Below are 20,744 nucleotides of genomic sequence, written 5' to 3'. Positions count from 1 at the left end.
GTGCCTTAAAGCAGGGAAGATACCGGTCTGCCATGCGCATTTGTCCAGGTGTTATGCCAAGTTTCGCACCCCCGCCCGGCAGTATCCCCACCTCACGGGAGCATTATTGTAATGATTTATACAGAAATGTAACTGTAAAAGTGATATAATTGTCTGGGTAGAAGTGACCTCCCTGATTTCTAAGTTAAAACAGCCCGGAAATATGTTGGGGATGCAATTCTTGGCGGGGATGTGGAAACGTTCACGGCACGTGTCGCAGGCGCAAATTAGAGCCGTGCCAAAATCATCTGCGCGAGACTGCGCCCCAAAATGCCTGCACAAACGGGATTTGGGCAGTCTTAACTACCAGAATTATTCACATGTGTTGCCAGGCAAGGCTGGGCATTACGTCAATCAAAACCAATCAGATTCCCATCTCACGATCTCTGTTTGCGCAATATGCTGTAATTCTCTCCATGCCTAATAGAGTGGACTCACTCGTGCCGAGGACAAAGGGAGATGGAGAGAGCTTGTGACAGATCGACTGTGGTGCCAACGACCCTCCGGGTTATGGGATAGCAGTAGGTGAATAGCCTATTGCAAGTAGGCTACACTGTACAAGTTTTCTCAATTAATTTACCATAACCCCTCCTTGCGATGTGATAAAAGTTTATCAGTGAATTATAGTTGATTGCCTCACCGAATAATCTGCTGGTTACCCAATTTTTACAGCAGAATTTGATGTGCTGGCGTGGCACGCCCGTGCGTAATGACGTTTCTGCACTGCACAGCGCGGAGATTATGATGTGATCAAGCACAGAGAGTGTTTTATAAGATAGGGCCCCATGGGCTCTATCTTCCCACTGGCCTTAGGCGCTAAACTGGCGTTAAACGCAAAAAAACGCGCTTTGCGCCTCACTCGGGAAGATAGCATCATGTTTTTAGGCCCCGAAATGCACTTTACCCCGTAGAGGCGTGGCGCAGTGCCAGAATAGGCCAGACTGGGCATTTCGGCCTTAATCTTCCCCACTGGCGTTAATTTAGTGCTGACTCCCCTACCAAAGCCACACACAGACACACATGTGAAATCTCCCAGCATGCATTGAGGCTAATACATTTTGACAAGAAATAGCAACCAAATCAGCCTAAGTAGTCTAAGTGGTAGATAGAAATAATATTTATGTTCACACAACATGCAATTCTAGAACATTTCAGTATTGGACAAAATAAAACATAAAAATCAAAACACAACCCTATGTGAAACATATATGTAATATCTGTCGCAAATACAACGTGGTATAGACGAGTGACAACTGTAACACGGTTGTACTGTAATGTCCGTTCCAACAAGACTTAGCTTACTTGACACCTACTTTTTCAATAAAAACACATTTATGCCATGACTTTACATAATGTAGGAGTACGAGTGCGTCCCTTGTGGAGCTTTTGCATGTGGGAATATTGCAGCGCATCTTATTATGTCTGCCGCCTGTGAGCTAAAGACTCCAAATGTGATGATAATGTGATGCAATTTCCTGTTTGTTTGTCTGGCGCGCGCTCGTGATGGTTAACAGCTGTGCGACGCTGAGTCAGAACAAGCCCACACACAATGGAGTAACACACGGCTAACACAGAGAGCAACAACGAGAGACATAATGCCCGAGCAATAACACGGAACGCCGACAACTTTATCCTTAGCAGCTACAGGTGACTAATTCAATTCAATTCCAACTTTATTCCAGACATACAGAGTACATACATATTATAAACATCACACATAACAAATTATACAGTTAGAAAAATAAGAGAAAAACAACAACAAACATAAGATCATAAATAGAGGCTGACTCTCCAGTGTTTACGCAGCCTGGACGAGATCCGAAGACAGCTCTTCCCAGGATTGACTATCCTCAATAATGCTGTTCTGGGACTCATCCAGGCGAGACATGAATCCATACATAGAATGCCTTAAGAGAGCCTCACATGTGTGGATTCCACACGTTACACATACACACACATAACTTTCGCCGCACCCCCAAACGGGGCTCGAGCGTGTTTAGCAGTACAGTCTACCCCCTGGTCTAGGGCTAGGCATTGCACGCGTTAGCATGCTACAAGCTATTAGAGTCGAGCATCAACGCATACCTACGAACAAACCTCCATCCACCGTGCACTCGACGAACGCGTTGCAAATGAGAGAATTTGCGGCGTTAAAATAAGAAAACGACTTGGACACGCCTCCAAATGCACTACGGCTGTGCGCTGCCCCCGTCAATGGTCAAGATAGGGCCCACGAAGTTGAAAGAAACAACTATGCTTAAGTTGGAAATTGACCAGAGTTTCAACATTTACACTCTGAGCCACACAAACAAACTCCACTTTATGAGAGTGCATTGTTCCTCTCAGGGGTTAGAAGCCTTGTGTTGCATTGCTGTGTGAATTCTCCTCAGGTTCTGTCGGACTCTGACAAACTCCATCAGCTGGGCTTCCTCTTGGACCTTCTCTTCTTGCTGCTTCTCCCTCTGGCAACATAGTGGGAAAAGCAAAAAGCATTTTGCTTTATTCCATATTCATTCATTTCATGACAGCAAAGTGTTTAAAGGAGCACTTTGTATCATTGCAATGTGACTTGGAGACATGACGGCCCCTATCTTCCCACTGGCCTTAGGCGCTAAACTGGCGTTAAACGCAAAAAAACACGCTTTGCGCCTGACTCGGGAAGATAGCATCATGTTTTTAGGCCCCGAAATGCGCTTTACGCCGAAGAGGTGTGGCGCAGTGCCAGAATAGGCCACAATGGGCGTTTTGGCCTTAAATACCGGCCTAACGCTATCTTCCCCCCTGGCGTTAATTTAGCGCTTTTCAAAACCAGGCCTTATTCAGTGCGCCGCGGATATTACTGTGCGTAATTACACGCAGCTCTCCTGTGCCGATCTCACACTCTTAGTTTAGTTTAGTTTAGTTTATTTGACATATCCGTTTAAAATACATGCAAGTCAGGCACTAAAAAAACAACAATGTCAAGGATAACACAAAAAGTCGTGGACTTGTTTCCGTTGTGGTCCTTGGTGTCAACGTATACATAAAACACTTAAATAAAATACTTAAACACTTAAAGCAGCTACGAGCAACTTTTTCGATTGTTATTAAACAGTATAATTACAATATTGATGCATCACATCTTACCTATAATAGTAGCTGAGATCAAAGCCGTGTGAATTGGAGATTGCTCCCTTGGATGATTATTAAGTCTGTGTCTGTCTAAACTCGCGTCAACAGGGGGCTCTCTCTCTCTCTCTCCTTACCGCCGGCCCGGCTACCCGGAAGTGAAACGCAGAAGTGAAACCCGGAAGTGAAACGCAGCTGCCTGCCTCGCCGTTTGCGCTGCCTAGCAACATAACATAAACAATGTGAACGCCACGCATATTCTCGCGAACATCTCTAGTTATATTCTAACAGGTTTTTTGGAAGTTATTTTGTGGTTATGGCCGAAGTGGCTGCTGCAAACCGTTTCATTTCACTTCCTGATCTTCCCTGGCCACAGACAGCCTACACTGGCCGATTCACTCGGGGCTCAAGCGAGACTACTCTGCATTGGTCTCGTCGACTATTAGAGGTAAGATGTGATGCATTGATATTAAATTTATACTGTTTAATAACAATCGAAAAAGTTGCTCGTAGCTGCTTTAAAACACCAAATTACATAATACATTGTGTACATCCTAACAATCCCTCCCTCCCCTAACGTTACCTGTCTATTCATGGACTTTGGCTAGTAGCCATTTCCTAGCATTCACCTTAAAACTGTGTGGGTTCGTGGTCTGTTTGATGGACAGAGGCAGTTCATTCCACTCCCGTGCTCGTGTACGCAAAAGAGCATTGCCCCATTTTGGTTCTACACCTCAGGGGGTGCAGGTTGGCTAAGCTGTACCTAGTCCTGTGGCTGTGTGATTCCCCGGCACTGGAAAAATAGCTGCTTAGGTATGCTGGGGCCCTGTTGTTAACGACCTTGTGTACCATGTTGAGCCTCAGCTGAGTCACTCTGGCCTCAACTGGTAGCCAGTTGAGCTCTTGGAAGTGCCTCCTTCCAACATGGTCTCGAGGGCCTAGCCCCATCACAACCCTAACCAGCTTGTTTTGAGACACCTGCAGTTTCCTTTGTAATGAGACTGTCAGACCTGTTGACCAAGCTACACTAGCGTAATCAAACTGACACTGCACTAGACTGTTGGCTAGTAGACTCTCTCTCCCAGGGGCGGACTGGGATCATAATTCAGGCCGGGCATTAGATACCAAGCAGGCCAGGCCGATACGGGCTGACACGCGGCGAAAAATGTGGGCCGTTTGAAGCCCAATTTGGGTCGTTTGAAGCCAGATTTAGTGAATATAATGCTAACGCGATGATACATGTTACCTATTTGTTCACTAATAGAAACATCAACATTGCCTAGATAACTGCAAGTATAATATGAAGAAGTAAAACCAAAAACATGCCTCTGTACAAACGCTTCACAGCAAACTTCATTTAAGGAAGAGTGATCAGATCGGGCATACTGTGTTATTCTCCACAGGCTTAAGAACTACACGTCATAACAATAATAATAAACATTGACATATTCTCAGTTTCATTAAACATCTTCCTGTTTAAGCAAGCCCCTAACATTAAAGACATGGTAGTGTGTTCTGCGCAAGCCCTAACCTTTCTTTCTGAAAAATTAGGCCAACATTAGTCTCTATAGCCTATAGCCAAGTGTTGAGCAATGCAATACTCAAGGCTCCAGAGTCCAGAAATGAATGAGTGACATCACGGTGGCTCTGTCCATATTTTCATACCGTCTATGGTTCCGAGCTTCTGAGTCCAATTTTACAATGAGATGCACCCACTTTAACCCTGCAGGTGTAATTATTACTTCAGACTAACTAATAAAGTAATAAAACCACTAGTAAACCAGTAGGCGGCGCCTGGCCTGCTGTTCAGTGAGTGGCCTGACTGTGGGCACACACACCTCCCTCCTTTTTTTTTTTTTTGCAGGCCAGGCCAGGCCACCGAGCATCGGCCCGATGTGCCCTATTATGCAGTCCGCGCCTGCTCTCCCCCTCTCTCTCTCGCTCTCTCACTCCCTCTCTCTCGCGCGTCAGACAGGCACAATGACCGATGAAAAAAAAGTTGTTATACCGTAGTTTTGAGCCCCTGTCATTCAGAGGCTGTTGTATCATCCTACCTGTGCAGTGGGGGAGAAGAAAAGGTAGCGAGAGAAAACGATATCACTCTGCCCAAACTTTCACCAATCTAATCTCATCATGACATCCAGGGATAGGCTATATTTTTCTAGCCAATGCGTTTAGAACATTCTTTTCACTTTGATCTTGCTATAGTGTAGCATATTTACATGCTTGCTGTATTTAAACTGCAGTGAGATTGGTTTGAGAAGCATAATAATATGGAATAATATATATGGAGACAGACGGGGATGAAAGAGGGAGGGGGGAGCTCAGACGCTTTGGTCGGGCTTTTCTGACCGGATTGGATCGCTCCATGGAATGGAACATGAAAGGGACATTGTGATTTGTTTACTGCACTTCTCCAATGAGCACGGTGTGAATAATTCTACGCTTAAAAGGCGTGGTTATAATGCTTAAGGCCGAGTGTAGCACCGACACGAAAATAGGCACTGCGCCGGTCCACGCCCACTAATATAGGCTGTGCCTGGCTCTAAGCGCTAATTTAAGGCCAGTGGGACGATAGTGCCCAACATCTCCTTGTTTCACAACAAATTGTTGGGGGACCCATCCAGTGGAATATTCATTAATCTGGACAGGAGCAACAGGTGCTTGATAGAGAGACATGGTGGCATAATAGAATTTCCCATTGACCCCAGAGTTTAACAGCCTATATTGAAGAAGGTCCGTATTTATCCAACAAAAGTAGAAATTGTTTCCTTAATTCTTGCACGCACAATAGAGGTGACTGCATAAATATGATCAATATAAGCTCTGGATTTTCTAAATCCGTTTTGCTCATCCACAAGCATACCTGTCCTCTCAAGATGATCAGTAACTCTACAATTGAATAGTGAGGAGTACAATTTCTCACACAACTAGGAGATTTATACCCCTATAGCTAAGAGGCAACTTGGGATAATTTTTTGAAGATTTCGGAATGGGGAGAATAACACGTTTGTGCCACTGTGCTGGAATGCGACCGTTATCGAAACAAAAGTGAACTAACTCAGAACATTAAAGGTCCCATTCCGTGCAAAAGCTGTTTTTACTTGTAAATGCATATATACTGCTGTCATCCCTCCCTGTAATGAGTGGTCACAAGCTCAGAACTGCCACAGTTGGATTTGTCCCTATCCAGCTTCCCCCTGCAGTCTCCTTCAAGCCACGCCCCCTAACGCTCTGTTCCCCAGACGGGGGATTTGGGACGTCACGATGGTCCTCAAGCATACTGCGTGGGTCTCTCTCACACAAGCTACCTGCACCATTTTGTCTATAGCCACAAAATTAACACTTCTAGCTGGAGCGACGCCAACTGTACGTGATCCAGCAACTGCGGAGGTGCATTCGGTAAGTCTAGGCATTTTGAGATGTCCTCTTTAGCGTAGCAACCGCTAAGTTAGCGATAGCTCGCAACCTAGCGTGCTGGTCCACAGACGCTAATCTGATTGGCCGCTGGGAGCCTGGGGCGGGCTCTCCCTCAGCGGCCAATGGGAACTGTTAGTTCTGAATATATTATAGAAACAGACCATTCTTGGGAAGCGACGAGATGAGGAAGTGAGAACTCCGTCACAACAAACGGGGTTGCTATATTTTCGACAAATTAATCCAGAATCATGTTTTATGGACCAGAGACACACATTTTTAAGAGGTTACAGCTGCACGAATTGGGACCTTTAAGCAGCCATGCTTAAAGATTTTAACACCCCATTATTGATTTCATCAATTCCAGTAGCTTTCTTCAATTTTATTAAATAAAGTCATTTTAAGTCACAACTTGCCCGGTGGCCTGGCCTGGCCTGCAAAAAAAAAAAAAAAAAAAATGTTTGGGGCCCGGGGCGGGCGCACCCTCTGCCCCGGTGCACCCTCCGCTACGGTCCATAGGTATATTCCTAGGTCCTAATGTTACTATGCTTATCGTCATGGTCATGGAACATTGGTTGACTGACTGCAGTAACAGATCTGTTCTGTTTGGTCGCGTCCAGCTAACAGCACAATAGTGTCAGCTTGTTGTGTTAGCTGCTGTGAGGCTGCATATTATAACGTTAGCTTGATGCTAAACGCGGCTAACTAATATAGATCATCAATTATCACCCAGAAGCTAAACTAATAATGTTACCGTCTTGTGTGGATAATGTAAGAGTTGTAAATATGCCTAACGTATGGAACATTGTTTGACTGTTCAGTTTGGTCGCGTCCAGCTCTGTACCATATAATATAGTGGGAGCAGGCTATTTCCTGGCTCATGTTAACGTGAGTATCCACTTCCCTGCAGCCAACGCAAGCCAAAACACGACCAAACATGCCACAATAACATCCGCTAATTCATCCAGAATCCTTCCCGGCCGTCTCGAGGCTGATCTGGCTGATAAATTGATAAATTGTCCAGTAACTTTTATCAGCTAACGTTACAAAGCAACCAACACTCCTGCTGTTACCAGGCAGCTGCTTGGGCACATGCGAGCATGGTGCACACGCTGCCAGCATTTACTCTAACGGCGACGGGTGTCAGTAATAGTTAGAACTTACGGATTGGACCTTTACAAAGTAAAATGCACATTTCTTGCTAGCAAAGTTATCATTAACGTCATGCTGAAACTATCTTGAACATTGCATTTCCCACCGAGAATAAAGGGAATGGGAGCCATTTTGTTTGTCTTTGCAAAAGGAAACTTGACAGTCACGTGACGTGGACACAAGCCAATAGAAAACCATAGTATTTTTTGCGCTGTGGACCAAAGCTATTACACATGTTGAGGTGAGACTGGGTTGTCATTGAGTAAATGAGTAAACTATCAAATGAAAAGGTAAAGTCCCACTGATTGTCACACACCTGAGTGTGCCTTGTTCTCCACATTTGACCCATCCCCTGGGGGAGCAGTGAGCGGCAGCATTGCCGTGCTCAGGAATCATATGGTGATCTAACCCCCCAATTCCAACCCTTTGATGCTGAGTGCCAAGCAGGGAGGCAAATGGGTCCCATTTTTATAGTCTTTGGTATGACTCGGCCGGGGATCGAACTCATGATCTCCCAGTCTCAGGGCGGACACTCAAACCACAAGGCCACTGAGCTGGTTAAAAGCTCAGTAGTAGGAGGTTATGCACGTGAGAGAGACTAATTCAAATGTGTTGTCGAAATGGACCAAAAAGGTAATCTTATTCTTCCAATTTTCTAAATTTAATTTGGCTTATATGATTAACACTAAAGCAGTTGGACACAATGTTTGAGAACCTAACATGACTATGAAAAATTAAATGAAAAGTTGTATCAATCTGCTCCTGTTGTTGGTGTGTGTGTGTGTGTGTGTGTGTGTGTGTGTGTGTGTGTGTGTGTGTGTCTGTGTCTGTGTGTGTGCGCGTGCGTGCGTGTATATATATATATATATATATATATATATATATATATATATATATATATATATGCCACGTTATATCCAATATAAGGGCACCGGCGGAGGTGCGACTGAAATGCCCAAGCAGTCCAAATGACTCCTCACCTGAACAATGACCTGTTGACGTTTGATCAACACCTCTTCCAGAGGAGTCCTGGTATGCTCCTCCTCTTCTCTGTCGCACTGCTCTCTCTTCCTCCTCTCAAGCACCTTCTGAAGCTCTGGCCTGCTGGCCAGCCCCAGGCCCCTTGGCCCATGTAGGACAGAGACAGAGCCCTGTAGTTAGATACGGTATATCTGTGGCTTGGAAAAGGCAAAGAGATAGGATGTTTGTAGATGAAATTGCGGGGATCGTGTTTTTAGGTCGCTTTCACATACAGTATAAGCTGGTGGACTCTGTGCGATTCAGGGGGGTGAAGTTGCAACATTGTTTCATTTTTCATTTGGTCCGGTTCGTTTTCGCACCAAACTTCCTGAACAATGTCATGTAGTCGAAACAGTCACTCGTCTACTGGACAGAATATAGAGAGGAAATCTCTCCTCTTCTGCTGCCTTGCCTGCTGAGGGTTGACTGAACAACACAAGTGAATCCGCGAAACAGAACCCATAGAGAAACACCACCTTTATGCGATCTTGGGATTTCTGGTTTTACTTTGGTGTTACTATCAAATAAATATGTTACAAGAATGCGCCCAATATGAGCAGCAGATGAGGCAGCGAGCTGTTGGGTTCAACATCATTCTGCAGATGAGACGAGACGAGCGAGGCAGCGCGGTGCGCACCGAGCCGTGTCCTTCTACCGCCTTCTACTCATGATGCACTGACTTTCCTATATTTGCTCGTGTTTGGTTCGGTTTGCTTTCACAGCACAAACGAACCGCGCTAGAGTTCACTTGCAAACGAACCGAGACCCACGTTTTCGACCAGTTCGCTTGTTTGTCCACAACAGAGTTTGTTTGCGCTTTCACACCACCCCAAACGAAGCGCACTATCTAACAGCTTATATGTGAAAGCGATCTTAGACACTAAGTCTGGACCCAAATTTTCTAACCCTAATAAGTAAAGTAATTTATTTCCTTTTTAAAGGAGTAATCAGTAATAAGTAACTAAGCACACTTCCTGAAAATATTTCCTTCCTTCCCAACTTGCCCAACATTGTACACACACACACACACACACACACACACACACACACACACACACACACACACACACACACACACACACACACACACACACACACACACACACACACACACACACACACACACACACACACACACACACACACACACACACACACACACACACACACACTAGGGGCCCTATCGTCACAAAGGCCACCAGCTCAGTGGCCTTGTGGTTTGCGTGTCCGCCCTGAGACTGGGAGGTCGTGAGTTCGATCCCTGGCCGAGTCATACCAAAGACTACTATAAAAATGGGACCCATTTGCCTCCCTGCTTGCCACTCAGCATCAAAAGGGTTGGAATTGGGGGGTTAAATCACCATGTGATTCCTGAGCGCGGCGCACGCTGCTGCTCACCGCTCCCCCAGGGGATGGGTCAAATGCGGAGAACAAATTTCACACATTGTGTGATAATCAGTGGGACTTTAGCTTTACCTATTTTGCGTTAGCATTGTGGTTGTGTCGGCCCACTACGCTTGGCGTCATCTCGAACAAACCTCCATATAGGCGTGTTTATGCCCAAAACAGTATTCACGAGTGTGAGATCATCATGTCCACTCCCTTTAAAAGCCACAGCGCACGTCTGTGACAGCAGCTTCTTTCTTGCTGAGTGCCGTGTGCAAGCAGAGGGACAGAGAGAGAGTGAGAGAGAGAGAAAGAGAGGGCGAGAGAGAAAAGAGAGATGATCAGAGTGAGAGAGGGGGAGAGACACACCAAAGGGCTGCTGCGCAGTTACGCAGTGAATATCCACATGGTGTTATTATGTCCCAAAGCGTGCGCTTACTGTAATTAGTCATTTCGTTCATATAGGGCAGGCTATAACATACACATTTAAAAATATTTGTTTCTTTAATAGGGTAGCGATGTGTGAGATTTTAATTCTAGCCTATTTCAATAGCCTACAGTATATCAGAATTGTCCACTCGGGTTAAGCTATTGTTGCATGGTGCAATTGCAGGGAAAGCGGTTAATGTATAGCCTACTGGCCGGCACAACTTTCTCAAAAGCAATCTACTGTTACCTCACACCACAGACCTGTATGGTCAGGAATTATGTAGCCTAATAAAACCATGACAAATGAATTCTCATTTTTAAATCAAGCTGTGTTTTTTCTACAATCTAGGCTATAGTTGAAAATCAACATGGCATTCTGAGGAGGGAAGAGTGTGTGCAGGCGTGAGGTGTTGGAGAGAGAGTGACATCCATGCTGTGCGTAATGTATCCAAGCAAGGATTTCCTGCACTGCGCGGAGAATACTGTCTGCGCTCAGGCCACGCCTACACCTGTGTCTGCGCTTAGATTCCAGCGCAAAACTGGATGGTGGAGGCAGACGATAGCTTGAGATGCAGGGAAGATAGCATAAGAGGCGCGCAAACGGCAGCGCAAACGATAGCGCCGTACGACGATAGGGCCCTGGGGATGCAACGATACAAAAAAAATCACGATACGTGTTCGTATACATCCAAGGATGCTAACTCCTTCAGTCATTACATAATGACTGCAGCCAGGAGGTCATGTCATCAGATGGTCAATCTGGCAACCCAGAGTCTATATTTATTTGAAAAATAGACTGGGACAGCCCAACCGTTTTTCCCAGCTTCCTGTACAGCGCGCCTCTCCTGCCACGTCACTTCCTTTTCCACGTCAGTCTCGGCTATTTGCCAACAACGTTAATGCATAAACACACTGCATAGTCACGGTGCAAGTTGCTATTACAGTGGAGCACGGACGCGGAAAAGGAAGTGACGTGGCAGGAGAGGCGCGCTGTACAGGAAACTGGGAAAAACGGTAGGGCTGTCCCAGAGTCTATTTTTCAAATAAAAATAAACTCTGGGTTCCCAGATTGTCCGATGGTTACCAACAGTCATTGAGTGTTTCAACCCTTAACCATAACACTCTCCTGTTGGCGGGTCAGCACTGGTGGCCAAGTCACTGCTCGTTCCCTGCTGGCCTCCAGCTTAACTCCTCCCCAGTCTGTGTACAGCTTTCCTCCTTTCTCTCCCCGTCAGTCCCATTGCTGTCAGCAACTTCCAGCCTGACTGGGCCGGGAAACCTCTGCACCCTACCTCGACCGGGTACAACCATTTGCCTGCCAACCTTTGTCTCGTCACCAGATCTCTGTAGCGGGCAGATTTCCTCTCAAATGCTTCCTCACACACCTCTTCACACGGCACAGTCAGCTCAACTGGTTGATCTTCTGTCCTTGGGTGGAGAACATGACTGCATCGGGTCTCAAGGTGGTGTGGATGACATCCGGGAATTGGAGCATCCTTTTCAGGATTTATGCCCTGGATTTATTGGGTACTGTTGCTCCTTCCCTGACTTATGTTAAAGCAGGTGGCGGCTTGTTCTTAATTTGATGTTTACTGGTTCTCTCCTGCTCTAGGATGTCAGCGAGCACGGCCAGCACTTTATCATGGCGCCATCTTATCTGCCCGGGTCAGAGCGGTCTTGCATCCTGATAGGACGTGTGCCATGATGCCCTTTTGCCCACAGAGCCTGCACAGTGGGTCCTCCCTAATTAATGCCCCACCTATGAACGTTGTTTCTGTCCTGTCACGGACTCCTCCACTGTGGATGCAAAAAGGGGTGCAGTGGACAGGAGAAATGTGTCAAGGCAGCACTTCAGTCAGTGTTGCCAGATGGCAAATGTTGAATTATCGTACCAGAGGGTCAAAATTATCGTTTTTGGAGTGAAATTATCGTACGCCCCCTCCCCAGCGCGGCGCGCCTATGTCGGGGGGGCTGCGGCTGATCACAGGCTACTTTTTGGACTTGGCATGAGTTTTCAACACTGTGATCTCAGCCTGCGTTGCAACAACAACAAAACACCCTGCACGTATTGGCTGCAAATATGTTGTTTAAAGAGATGATTGTATAAACAGATAGAGTGATAGACGTAGGATTCGTCTAAGTGTCACAAAATGATGAAATTATCGTACATTTGGGGGATTTTGGGATTATTGATCGTACAGTGTACTGCGCTTTGCCACTGTGGTGGACTGTTTTCAGAACGAACATTACATTTCACCATTCAATGAGTGACCTCTTGTTTAATGTGGAAACATTGGGAAGTAACTGCATTGTACTTTCACATGTCACAGTTCAAAAACATTTATAACTCCGCCAATATTAAATATGTTGATGGTTTTACTATGATTTAGTTCCCTGAATGCCAGATATATGTAGTTAGGCAGTTTCTAGCATGTTGTAACTAGTACCACAACATTCCTCATCCTTAAGGAGATAGAAGATATGGGATTAGCCACTGGAATCAAGATCCTAGGTGGTCTGGAACCTGAGCTACCGGTAAAATAACAACCGGCCTATGCAATGTCCCTATAGCCAAAAACAATCTTTGGGCATGCTCTAACAAAGCTCATGCTTTTATGGTCAAAGGCACATTTAATTCACATATCAGCTGTCTGACGACCCGTCCTTCTGGATGCCGTGGGGTCAGATGAGATGGCACAAACTCACGTTGGGAGTCTCAGTAGCGCTGCATCGAACCGATCGCTGACGACGTCCTGGTGGTCGGATGTGGCGATACGGATGTGCAAGCCGGACTGGACCATGTCAACAACTTTAGTGCTGTCATGGGACGATGCAGGGCAGTGAGACTCAGACTGAGTGAGTGCAAGCTGCAGTTCACGCTCAAAACTGTAATTTTTTTCCTCACCAGAGTCATGCCAGACCCCGAAAAGTGTTTTGACAAATGTTGGAACAGCCCCCTCATGTGGTACAGTATTCATGACTTGGTATGTGGAATTTTTCTGAAAGCTGCAAAGCTCACGACTTGTCTTGTGACGTTTTCACAAAATGGCGGAAGGCATGGACGTTGATGGAAAGTGACATTTGAGCTGTATAGAGCTTTTTCATACAGTAGTCATTCTCAAGTCTCTCATCTTGTTTCCTCTGTCATAAATGGCCCGTTCCTTTATCGCAAACAAACTGGGATGTGGCGGTTGAATGATGTCACATCCGTTTTGTTAGCGTTGTGAGGCGGGGTCAAGTGGATTCATTCGCAGACACTTGACGGTGTTGAAGACTGGAAGCTTGGTAACTGGGAACCCTAGGCGCTTGGTAACTAGAAACGGCAACAGGTAAATCTGAAGAATGAATGCTATTGCGAAATCGATCGGAAGGTGAATTTACGATCGGATACCGAGGGCTGGCAGAGCTGACTCTTATAGCTCAAGAACATGACATCACATTGCGTTATGACATCATCAGTGAAATATGACATCACTATAGTAGCTAGTGACCTGGACACCAGGCAGAGCCTTCTTGAACTGTATGACATCATCAATGGAGTCCAGTGATGTAGTCATGTAGTGATGTAGTCAAGACATCATCTGACAGTTCGTAGTCATGAGGTGATGTAGTTATGACATCACCTAACAAGCGTTAGATTTGCAGAAAACTGGGGGCTGGGAAGTTCACTGTTAAATTGCATCACATCCGTTTAAACGAGTCAGATCCGGTCGCTAGCCAGGCTAGCCATCGTTAACAATAACAGTTAGTAAAAGGCATTTCGCGGCAGTTTGCGCATACAAAGGGCCTGTGTCCACCTAGCGTCTTTTCCTCAGGTCCAGCGTCTTTTTTCAGTTGTTTCCAATGGAGGGAGAGCGTATGCGAGCGCACACGGACGTCTAGAGAAAGTGCACAGCGGCCAGCGTCTTTTTTCTGCGTTTTTGTGCGCCCGGCTCCCAGCGCTCCCAGCGCTTCCAGCTGAAAATATTTTAACTTTCAGAAAGACGCTGGTGTCGGCTGCTCCTTTTCTGGTAACTAATCATATGGAAAAACTATCGCAACAGAGACAGAACGGCTCAATTGTGGGAGCAGATCGGCTAGACACTTAATATTTCTGGTGAGTGTTGTGCTTACTGCTTTTAATAGCGTAGCCTACCTGTGTTGTTAGCATGCTAGCTGTCAGCTATCAAGCTGAACTAACGTTACTTGCAGACTGCTTCCTTGTATATTGTGCGCTGGGATCAGCATTCCCCAGCGCACTCCCAGCGTTTAACAGTCGGTAAAAGACGCTAGGTGGACACAGGCCCAAACACTGCAGCCTCATGTCCACACAGATAGAAGTTAGACAGTGCTGTGTGTACAGCTGATTTAATGAGACACAAACAAGACAGAAGTGCTAATAAACAGTATTTACTACGATTTTAACTACTGTTGTTGCGCGGAGCAGCCATCTTGGATTTTTGAGGTCGGGGCTGCTAAGAGTCCTGCAAGTTTGGGAGAGAAAATACGAGCACTGGTGACGTCACCGTTCGAGCTCATGACCTTTGAACCGTCACATTCCCATTTGCCAGTTTTAAAGGAATGCCCCATATGCCTCGGTGGCTTCTAGTCAACTGCCCATGTCACGATGTGACCACTTGAATGCCAAGCATGTCGTGTACATGACTTCTGGTCTCCTAAACACGAGTTCACGAGTGCCGAGGTTCTAAATAAGACGACTTCTGTTCACATCCCAGCCAATCAAGCCTGAACCTGTGACAACATGGACCAGCTCGAGCCACTTCCAGGCTACAAGAGGATGGAAGACCTGGTCCAGGTCACCGTTTGGTCCTGCCGCACATGCAGCAGACCGCATAAGGGACACAGATGCATGGTTTGACACCACTCCTTTCAAAAAGGTGCGCCCATGGTACATCATCTCTCCAGAGTCTCCACCCTACAAATGAGCATGCGAAGTGCATGAAAATTCTATATGTATGACTTTCAGGTTTGATTTGTGTACCTGCTCAACCAGATTAGCAGGATGCATACAATTAACCTCTGTGTGCTATCAATACAAGCAAGTGGTGGGCTCAGGTGAGTCACTGTTGTTAGTATCACTTTACACTGGCTCAAAGAACTGGGGCAGCATGGAGAGACGGTGTATGATTGCAGTTTGTGAGAGAGCACATGCTGGAGAGAGACAGAGTGCCTCATGTATTCTTAATGAAGCCAGTATGAGAGAAGAGGGAATAGAATGCTTTCTGATGATGGACACAAAGTTAACACAATTCACTACAATGGCATTTAGGACCTTCCAAATAGTACAATCTACAACATAATTAAAACATCTATTTTTGATAGATTCTAGCAAAATAGATGTTTCAATTATGTTTATTTTGCCCTTTGGCATGTCATCATATTGCAAAGAAATCATGGCTTCTTGAAATCACATCAGAGTACTAGTACATATTTCTGTTGGGCAAGTAACTCAGGGAGTTATAACTTATAAGTTACCCATACTTACTACTCCCTTAAAAAGTAATAACATTACTTTGAATTACTTTTCAATCAAAAGTAATTACTTAATAAGTAACATTACTTGTTACATTACTATGTCACTTTCGCTACCAAGCCAAACTAATTGTGTTCTGGCAATGCAGTACTATACTGCCAGACCTATCTCCCCACTTTGTTTTAGCGCTGTGCCAACACTTGAGAAAATAATGCTAGAAGTTACTTGGATTACTAACTGTAAAAGTACTGTTTTGGAAAGTCTAATCCATTACACCACTCATTACAGTAACACGTTACTGAGTAATGCAACACTGTCTATGGTACATACTTTGTGTGGGCCAGTAGTAGTTCCTTGTGTAGCTCCTGGTGAGTCCTGGAAGCCTTGATGGGATTTGACTGGCCTGAAGGCACTTCAGCTGAAGCACTGCGCTTGAACTCAGGCTTGACTCCATGATCTATCAGAGAAACCATGTCAGAGTTAGTTGTGTTAGAGCAACCATGTCTTAAGCGATGGTTCAGACATCAGAACCGCCTCCCTGCTTCTCCGCCGAAATGCAGAAGTCCACGGCAACAATCCAAACTTCCTTTACGACCCGACTACATCAAGTGGATGCTGCACTGGAGAAGATGAGTGAAGCCATACACTCGACAAACACAATAGTCACATTTGAAGCCAAATGGTCTGAATGCGAGACCACGGTTGTGAACTTACTTACGCCAAGGGCTAGCAGACATGGAGCAGAAACACCAAAACGATGTGACGGAGCTAAGAAACAAACTAAATGACTATGAAAATACACAGTGCCGTAAGAACCTGAGAATAGTGGGATTCCCATTCGGAGTAGAAGGGAACGATGTGGGCATTTTGGAAGATCGCTTACCAGAGATCCTGGGCCTCACCGGCTCGATAGAGACAGAGAGCCCACCGCACGCTACAGAGACACCTCAACGATACCGACCGGGGAGCCCCCAGAGCCCCCCTTCGTTTTCAAAATCCTGCGCTTCAGAGATGTGAACCGGATCATTGAGGCTGCCCACAAGAAGAAATCGCTCGTCTACGGAAACACGACGATCATGATATTCCCAGATCTCTCGCCTACCCTACACAGGAGGAGAATGGCGTTCAACCCCCCTGAAGAAACAACTCCGAAAGGCTGGGGTGATATACCCGGCTACGTTCAGGGTCGACATACATTCCTGCGGAGAGAATATCCGGACAATATCCGATTCAAAAGCTTAATATATACATATAGCTATATATATACAGTATATATATTTTTAGAGGCCCACTCGGTTGTCTAATGCTAGTTTGGTTGCTAAGCTACGTAGCTATGTCTAATGTTGTTACTCAACGCTAACTTGGTAACTGGACTATTTACATTAGCTATCCATAAGATAGACAAGAAAATAGACGGATAAATACACATATTATATAATGCTAAAGCTAGCTTGGCAACTGAGCGGCCTAGCTAACCAGATAGTAGACGGGCCCATCTATTTGCTATCTTACTAAGCCTACACACTTTCAATGTGCCTCTTTTGACAGATATCAGATGATTATGTATTTTTTGTTGTGCTTTCCTGGCCTTACGTTTTCTCTCAAGATATCTTGTTTTATCATTATCAGTTTATTTTTCACTTACGCCAAGGGGAGTCTTTCAGACTAACATTAGGCTACCTCAAAAACCAGGTATGGGGTCTGCTCTAAACCGTGGGTTAGAGACCCATTTGCACCTCCCTGAATGGACGTATTACAAAGCACTCTGCTCACAGACTGTGAAGGCCCATTCGACTACGGGGATTCTACTCACATAGGCCCGCCCATTTCCCGCACACAACTACTTAGTACACCCTAGCAACGATCTACGAACGCCCTATAGCGATCAGCCGAAAACACCCTAGCAACCAGTGAATACACCCTTGCAGCCTCCTAGAGACGTCCTAGCTACACATTGCCGATTGGGGCTGGATTTATACTGGATCGAAGGACGGGGTCGAGGGCAGGGGTGTTGCAAGGGGGGCGGGGCGTCGCGAGGGCAGCAAGCACAATTCAATTTTCTTTAGGAAATTTAGCCTGTTCTAGTTTCATCTTATTCTCTCAATCTTTTTCGCTGGCTCTTCTGGCACTCCGGGTTAAAGGTTCTATACAGACTCCAGTGTTAACTCTGCCTTCAACCATAAGTAGCGCGGCTGCTAACAGTTCACTGTTACTTTGCACTAGATATCAGCCCCAATTAAGGTCTCAGGATTGTTGACCCATTGTTTCAAAGGCTGAGGGACCACTCAACGTTACGTCAAAGTAGGTAAGAAGACCTCATTAGGGATAGAGGTAATTGAAATAGGGCTTTGTTATTACTGGTTTACTGTTGAAATATTTTGTTTTTCCTTTTGTTTAAGTTGTTTTTCTTTTCACTTGCAACGTTTTGATAATAAGGACTCTGGTGAATATAAATATGGTTGGCTCCTTCTCCATGATACAATTTATTAAATGACTAACACATCCATGCAGTACAGGTGCCTGACCCTCAATGTTAAAGGCATTAACCATTGCATAAAACGAAAGCAGATTATAAATGATTTAAAACAGCATCAAATAGATATACCTGCCTTACTACAAGAGGCTTAAACGATACAGAGCTAAATTAAAACAAAGGGGTTATAACCAGGTGTTTTATTCTTCCTTTACCTCACGCGTTAGAGGAGTGGCTCTAATCTTAATCAACAATAAAGATTCCTTTCTGCTTAACATCCACCTCGAAAGACAATGGAGGAAGGTATGTTGTTATTCAGGGATCAATTTTGTCTCAATCCATCACCTTTGTAAACATATATGCACCTAATTATGACGACCCCCAGTTTTTGTCGTCTCCCCTGTGAAACTTTGATTGGAGGTGATTTTAACTTAGCACTCAACCCCACCTTGGATAGATCTTCATCCAGGCAGGTCGCTCCAACACAGGCGGTGAAAGCACTAAAAAGGGAGTTCCAAATACGTTGGCCTTTGTGATATGGCGTACCCAGAACCCACTGATACGGGAATACTCTTTTTACTCCCTAGTCCACGACAGCTACTCAAGAATAGACCTTTTTCTATTTCCTTTAGCCAAAGCTCATCCCTATATAGACCAAAACCGTGTTTTGCCCCTCGCTGGAAATATGTTTAATCCTGTTACAAAGTCGGGCACTTTGAACATGGGGGGAATGCCTGCTGCCCCCGACACATAGTGGCCATTCGAGGAACTACAGCTTTTCAATTCACTTCCACGTCATCAGAGGGAAGCCACTGGTTTTTACATTATACACAATAACCCTGAGGAGTAGGCTTGGGCCAATTTTCGGAAATATCACGATTTTGGAAATTTGCTTTCAAAGGCTGTAGTGTTTCTGGTATCATGAAGGTGAAGGTCACATCACAACAATGTTGCATTGTTCACAGAGCAGATGTAATAGTGTCAAATTCATGCCTTCTTCCGGGTTAGGCATACACACCATTCATTTTTCCATATACAGATCCTTTCCAAAAAATTTGAATATCATGGAAAAGTTAGTTTTTTCCCATAATTCCTTTCAAAAAGTGAAACTTTCATAGATTATAGATTCACAAAGTGAAATATTTCTAGCCTTTATTTGTTTCACTTTTCATAATTTTGGCCTACAGCTCCAGAAAACGCCCAAAACAGTATTTCAAGAAATTAGAATAATGTGAAGAAAATCAGCAGTTACTTCTCAGTTATGACTGACTCCAGCCTCAGTCCACTCCCTCTGAATCTCCGCCACATTTTTGAATCATCTTTGCTTGACAATCCGCTGCTGAAGCCCGGTCATCCATGGTATTTCCATGATATTCTAATTTTTTGGAAAGGATCTGTACATTTAGTAAAATGCTCATAAAAAATAGGGATGAAAATTATGTATATATATATATATACACACACACATAGACAAAATGTGTTTTGGGTGATTGACAGGTCAGTGATCGCGCAGCTTGCAGATCATGAACCAAGGTGGAGCTGCAGCTCTGGGAAACCTGGTCTCGTGTCGTCTCGCACAAGCTCCACAAGAACCCCAAGATGGCGCCGGTCACACTAGGCTTCATAACGGGAGTCCAAAAACCAATGGGTGACATCACACTGACGTCATGCTGTCCATATTACGTGTGTGGTGTGTATACCTAACCCAGAAAAAGTGTGTATACCTAACCCAGAAAAAGTGTGTATACCTAACCCAGAAGAGGGTGTGAATGTTGGCCCTCTATGGCAGAACTGACCTCTTTTCTGGTGGTGGCTCTGTGGGGTGGTGTGGAGGCCCAAGCTGGGGGTCCTGGGGGCCAGCAGGACGTTGGGATGTGTGTGATTACTGTTAGGAAATGACCCGCTGAGGGACATGATGCCCGGATCTGGAATCAGCTCTGACAGGGGGCTGGGAGGGTCTGACAGGAGAGGAGGGTCTGTCAGGACAGGAAGGTCTGTCAGGAGAGAGGGTCTGCCAGAGAGGGTCTGTCAGGAGAGGAGGGTATGTCAGGAGAGGAAGGTCTGTCAGGAGAGGAGAGTCTGTCAGGAGATGAGAGTCTGTCAGGAGAGAGGGTCTGTCAGGAGAGGAAGGTCTGTCAGGAGAGGAGAGTCTGTCAGGAGAGAGGGTCTGCCAGAGAGGGTCTGTCAGGAGAGGAAGGTCTGTCAGGAGAGAGGGTCTGTCAGGAGAGGAAGGTCTGTCAGGAGAGG

General features: G+C 45.4%; 1 protein-coding gene across 2 annotated transcripts; it reads right to left on the bottom strand.

The window, feature by feature from the left end:
- Positions 1-1,229: 1,229 nt before the first annotated feature.
- On the bottom strand, positions 1,230-20,683 carry LOC310794559 (actin-associated protein FAM107A). 2 transcript variants are annotated; one of them, XM_083656531.1, is made up of 4 exons: positions 20,294-20,683; positions 16,355-16,481; positions 8,697-8,838; positions 1,230-2,501 (listed from the first exon to the last, which is right to left on the bottom strand). In XM_083656531.1, the coding sequence occupies exons 1-4, from the start codon at positions 20,409-20,411 to the stop codon at positions 2,382-2,384; spliced, it is 507 nt and encodes a 168-aa protein (XP_083512657.1). In that variant the 5' UTR covers positions 20,412-20,683; the 3' UTR covers positions 1,230-2,381. The 2 variants fall into 2 exon arrangements, with proteins under 2 accessions (XP_083512657.1, XP_083512658.1); XM_083656532.1 differs by having other exon boundaries at positions 2,381-2,501; positions 8,697-8,894.
- Positions 20,684-20,744: the final 61 nt, after the last annotated feature.

The sequence above is a fragment of the Poromitra crassiceps genome (assembly GCF_964638095.1).
Source record: "Poromitra crassiceps genome assembly, chromosome: 20".
Classification (NCBI taxonomy): domain Eukaryota; kingdom Metazoa; phylum Chordata; class Actinopteri; order Beryciformes; family Melamphaidae; genus Poromitra; species Poromitra crassiceps.
This window is presented reverse-complemented; position numbering and strand designations above follow the sequence as displayed.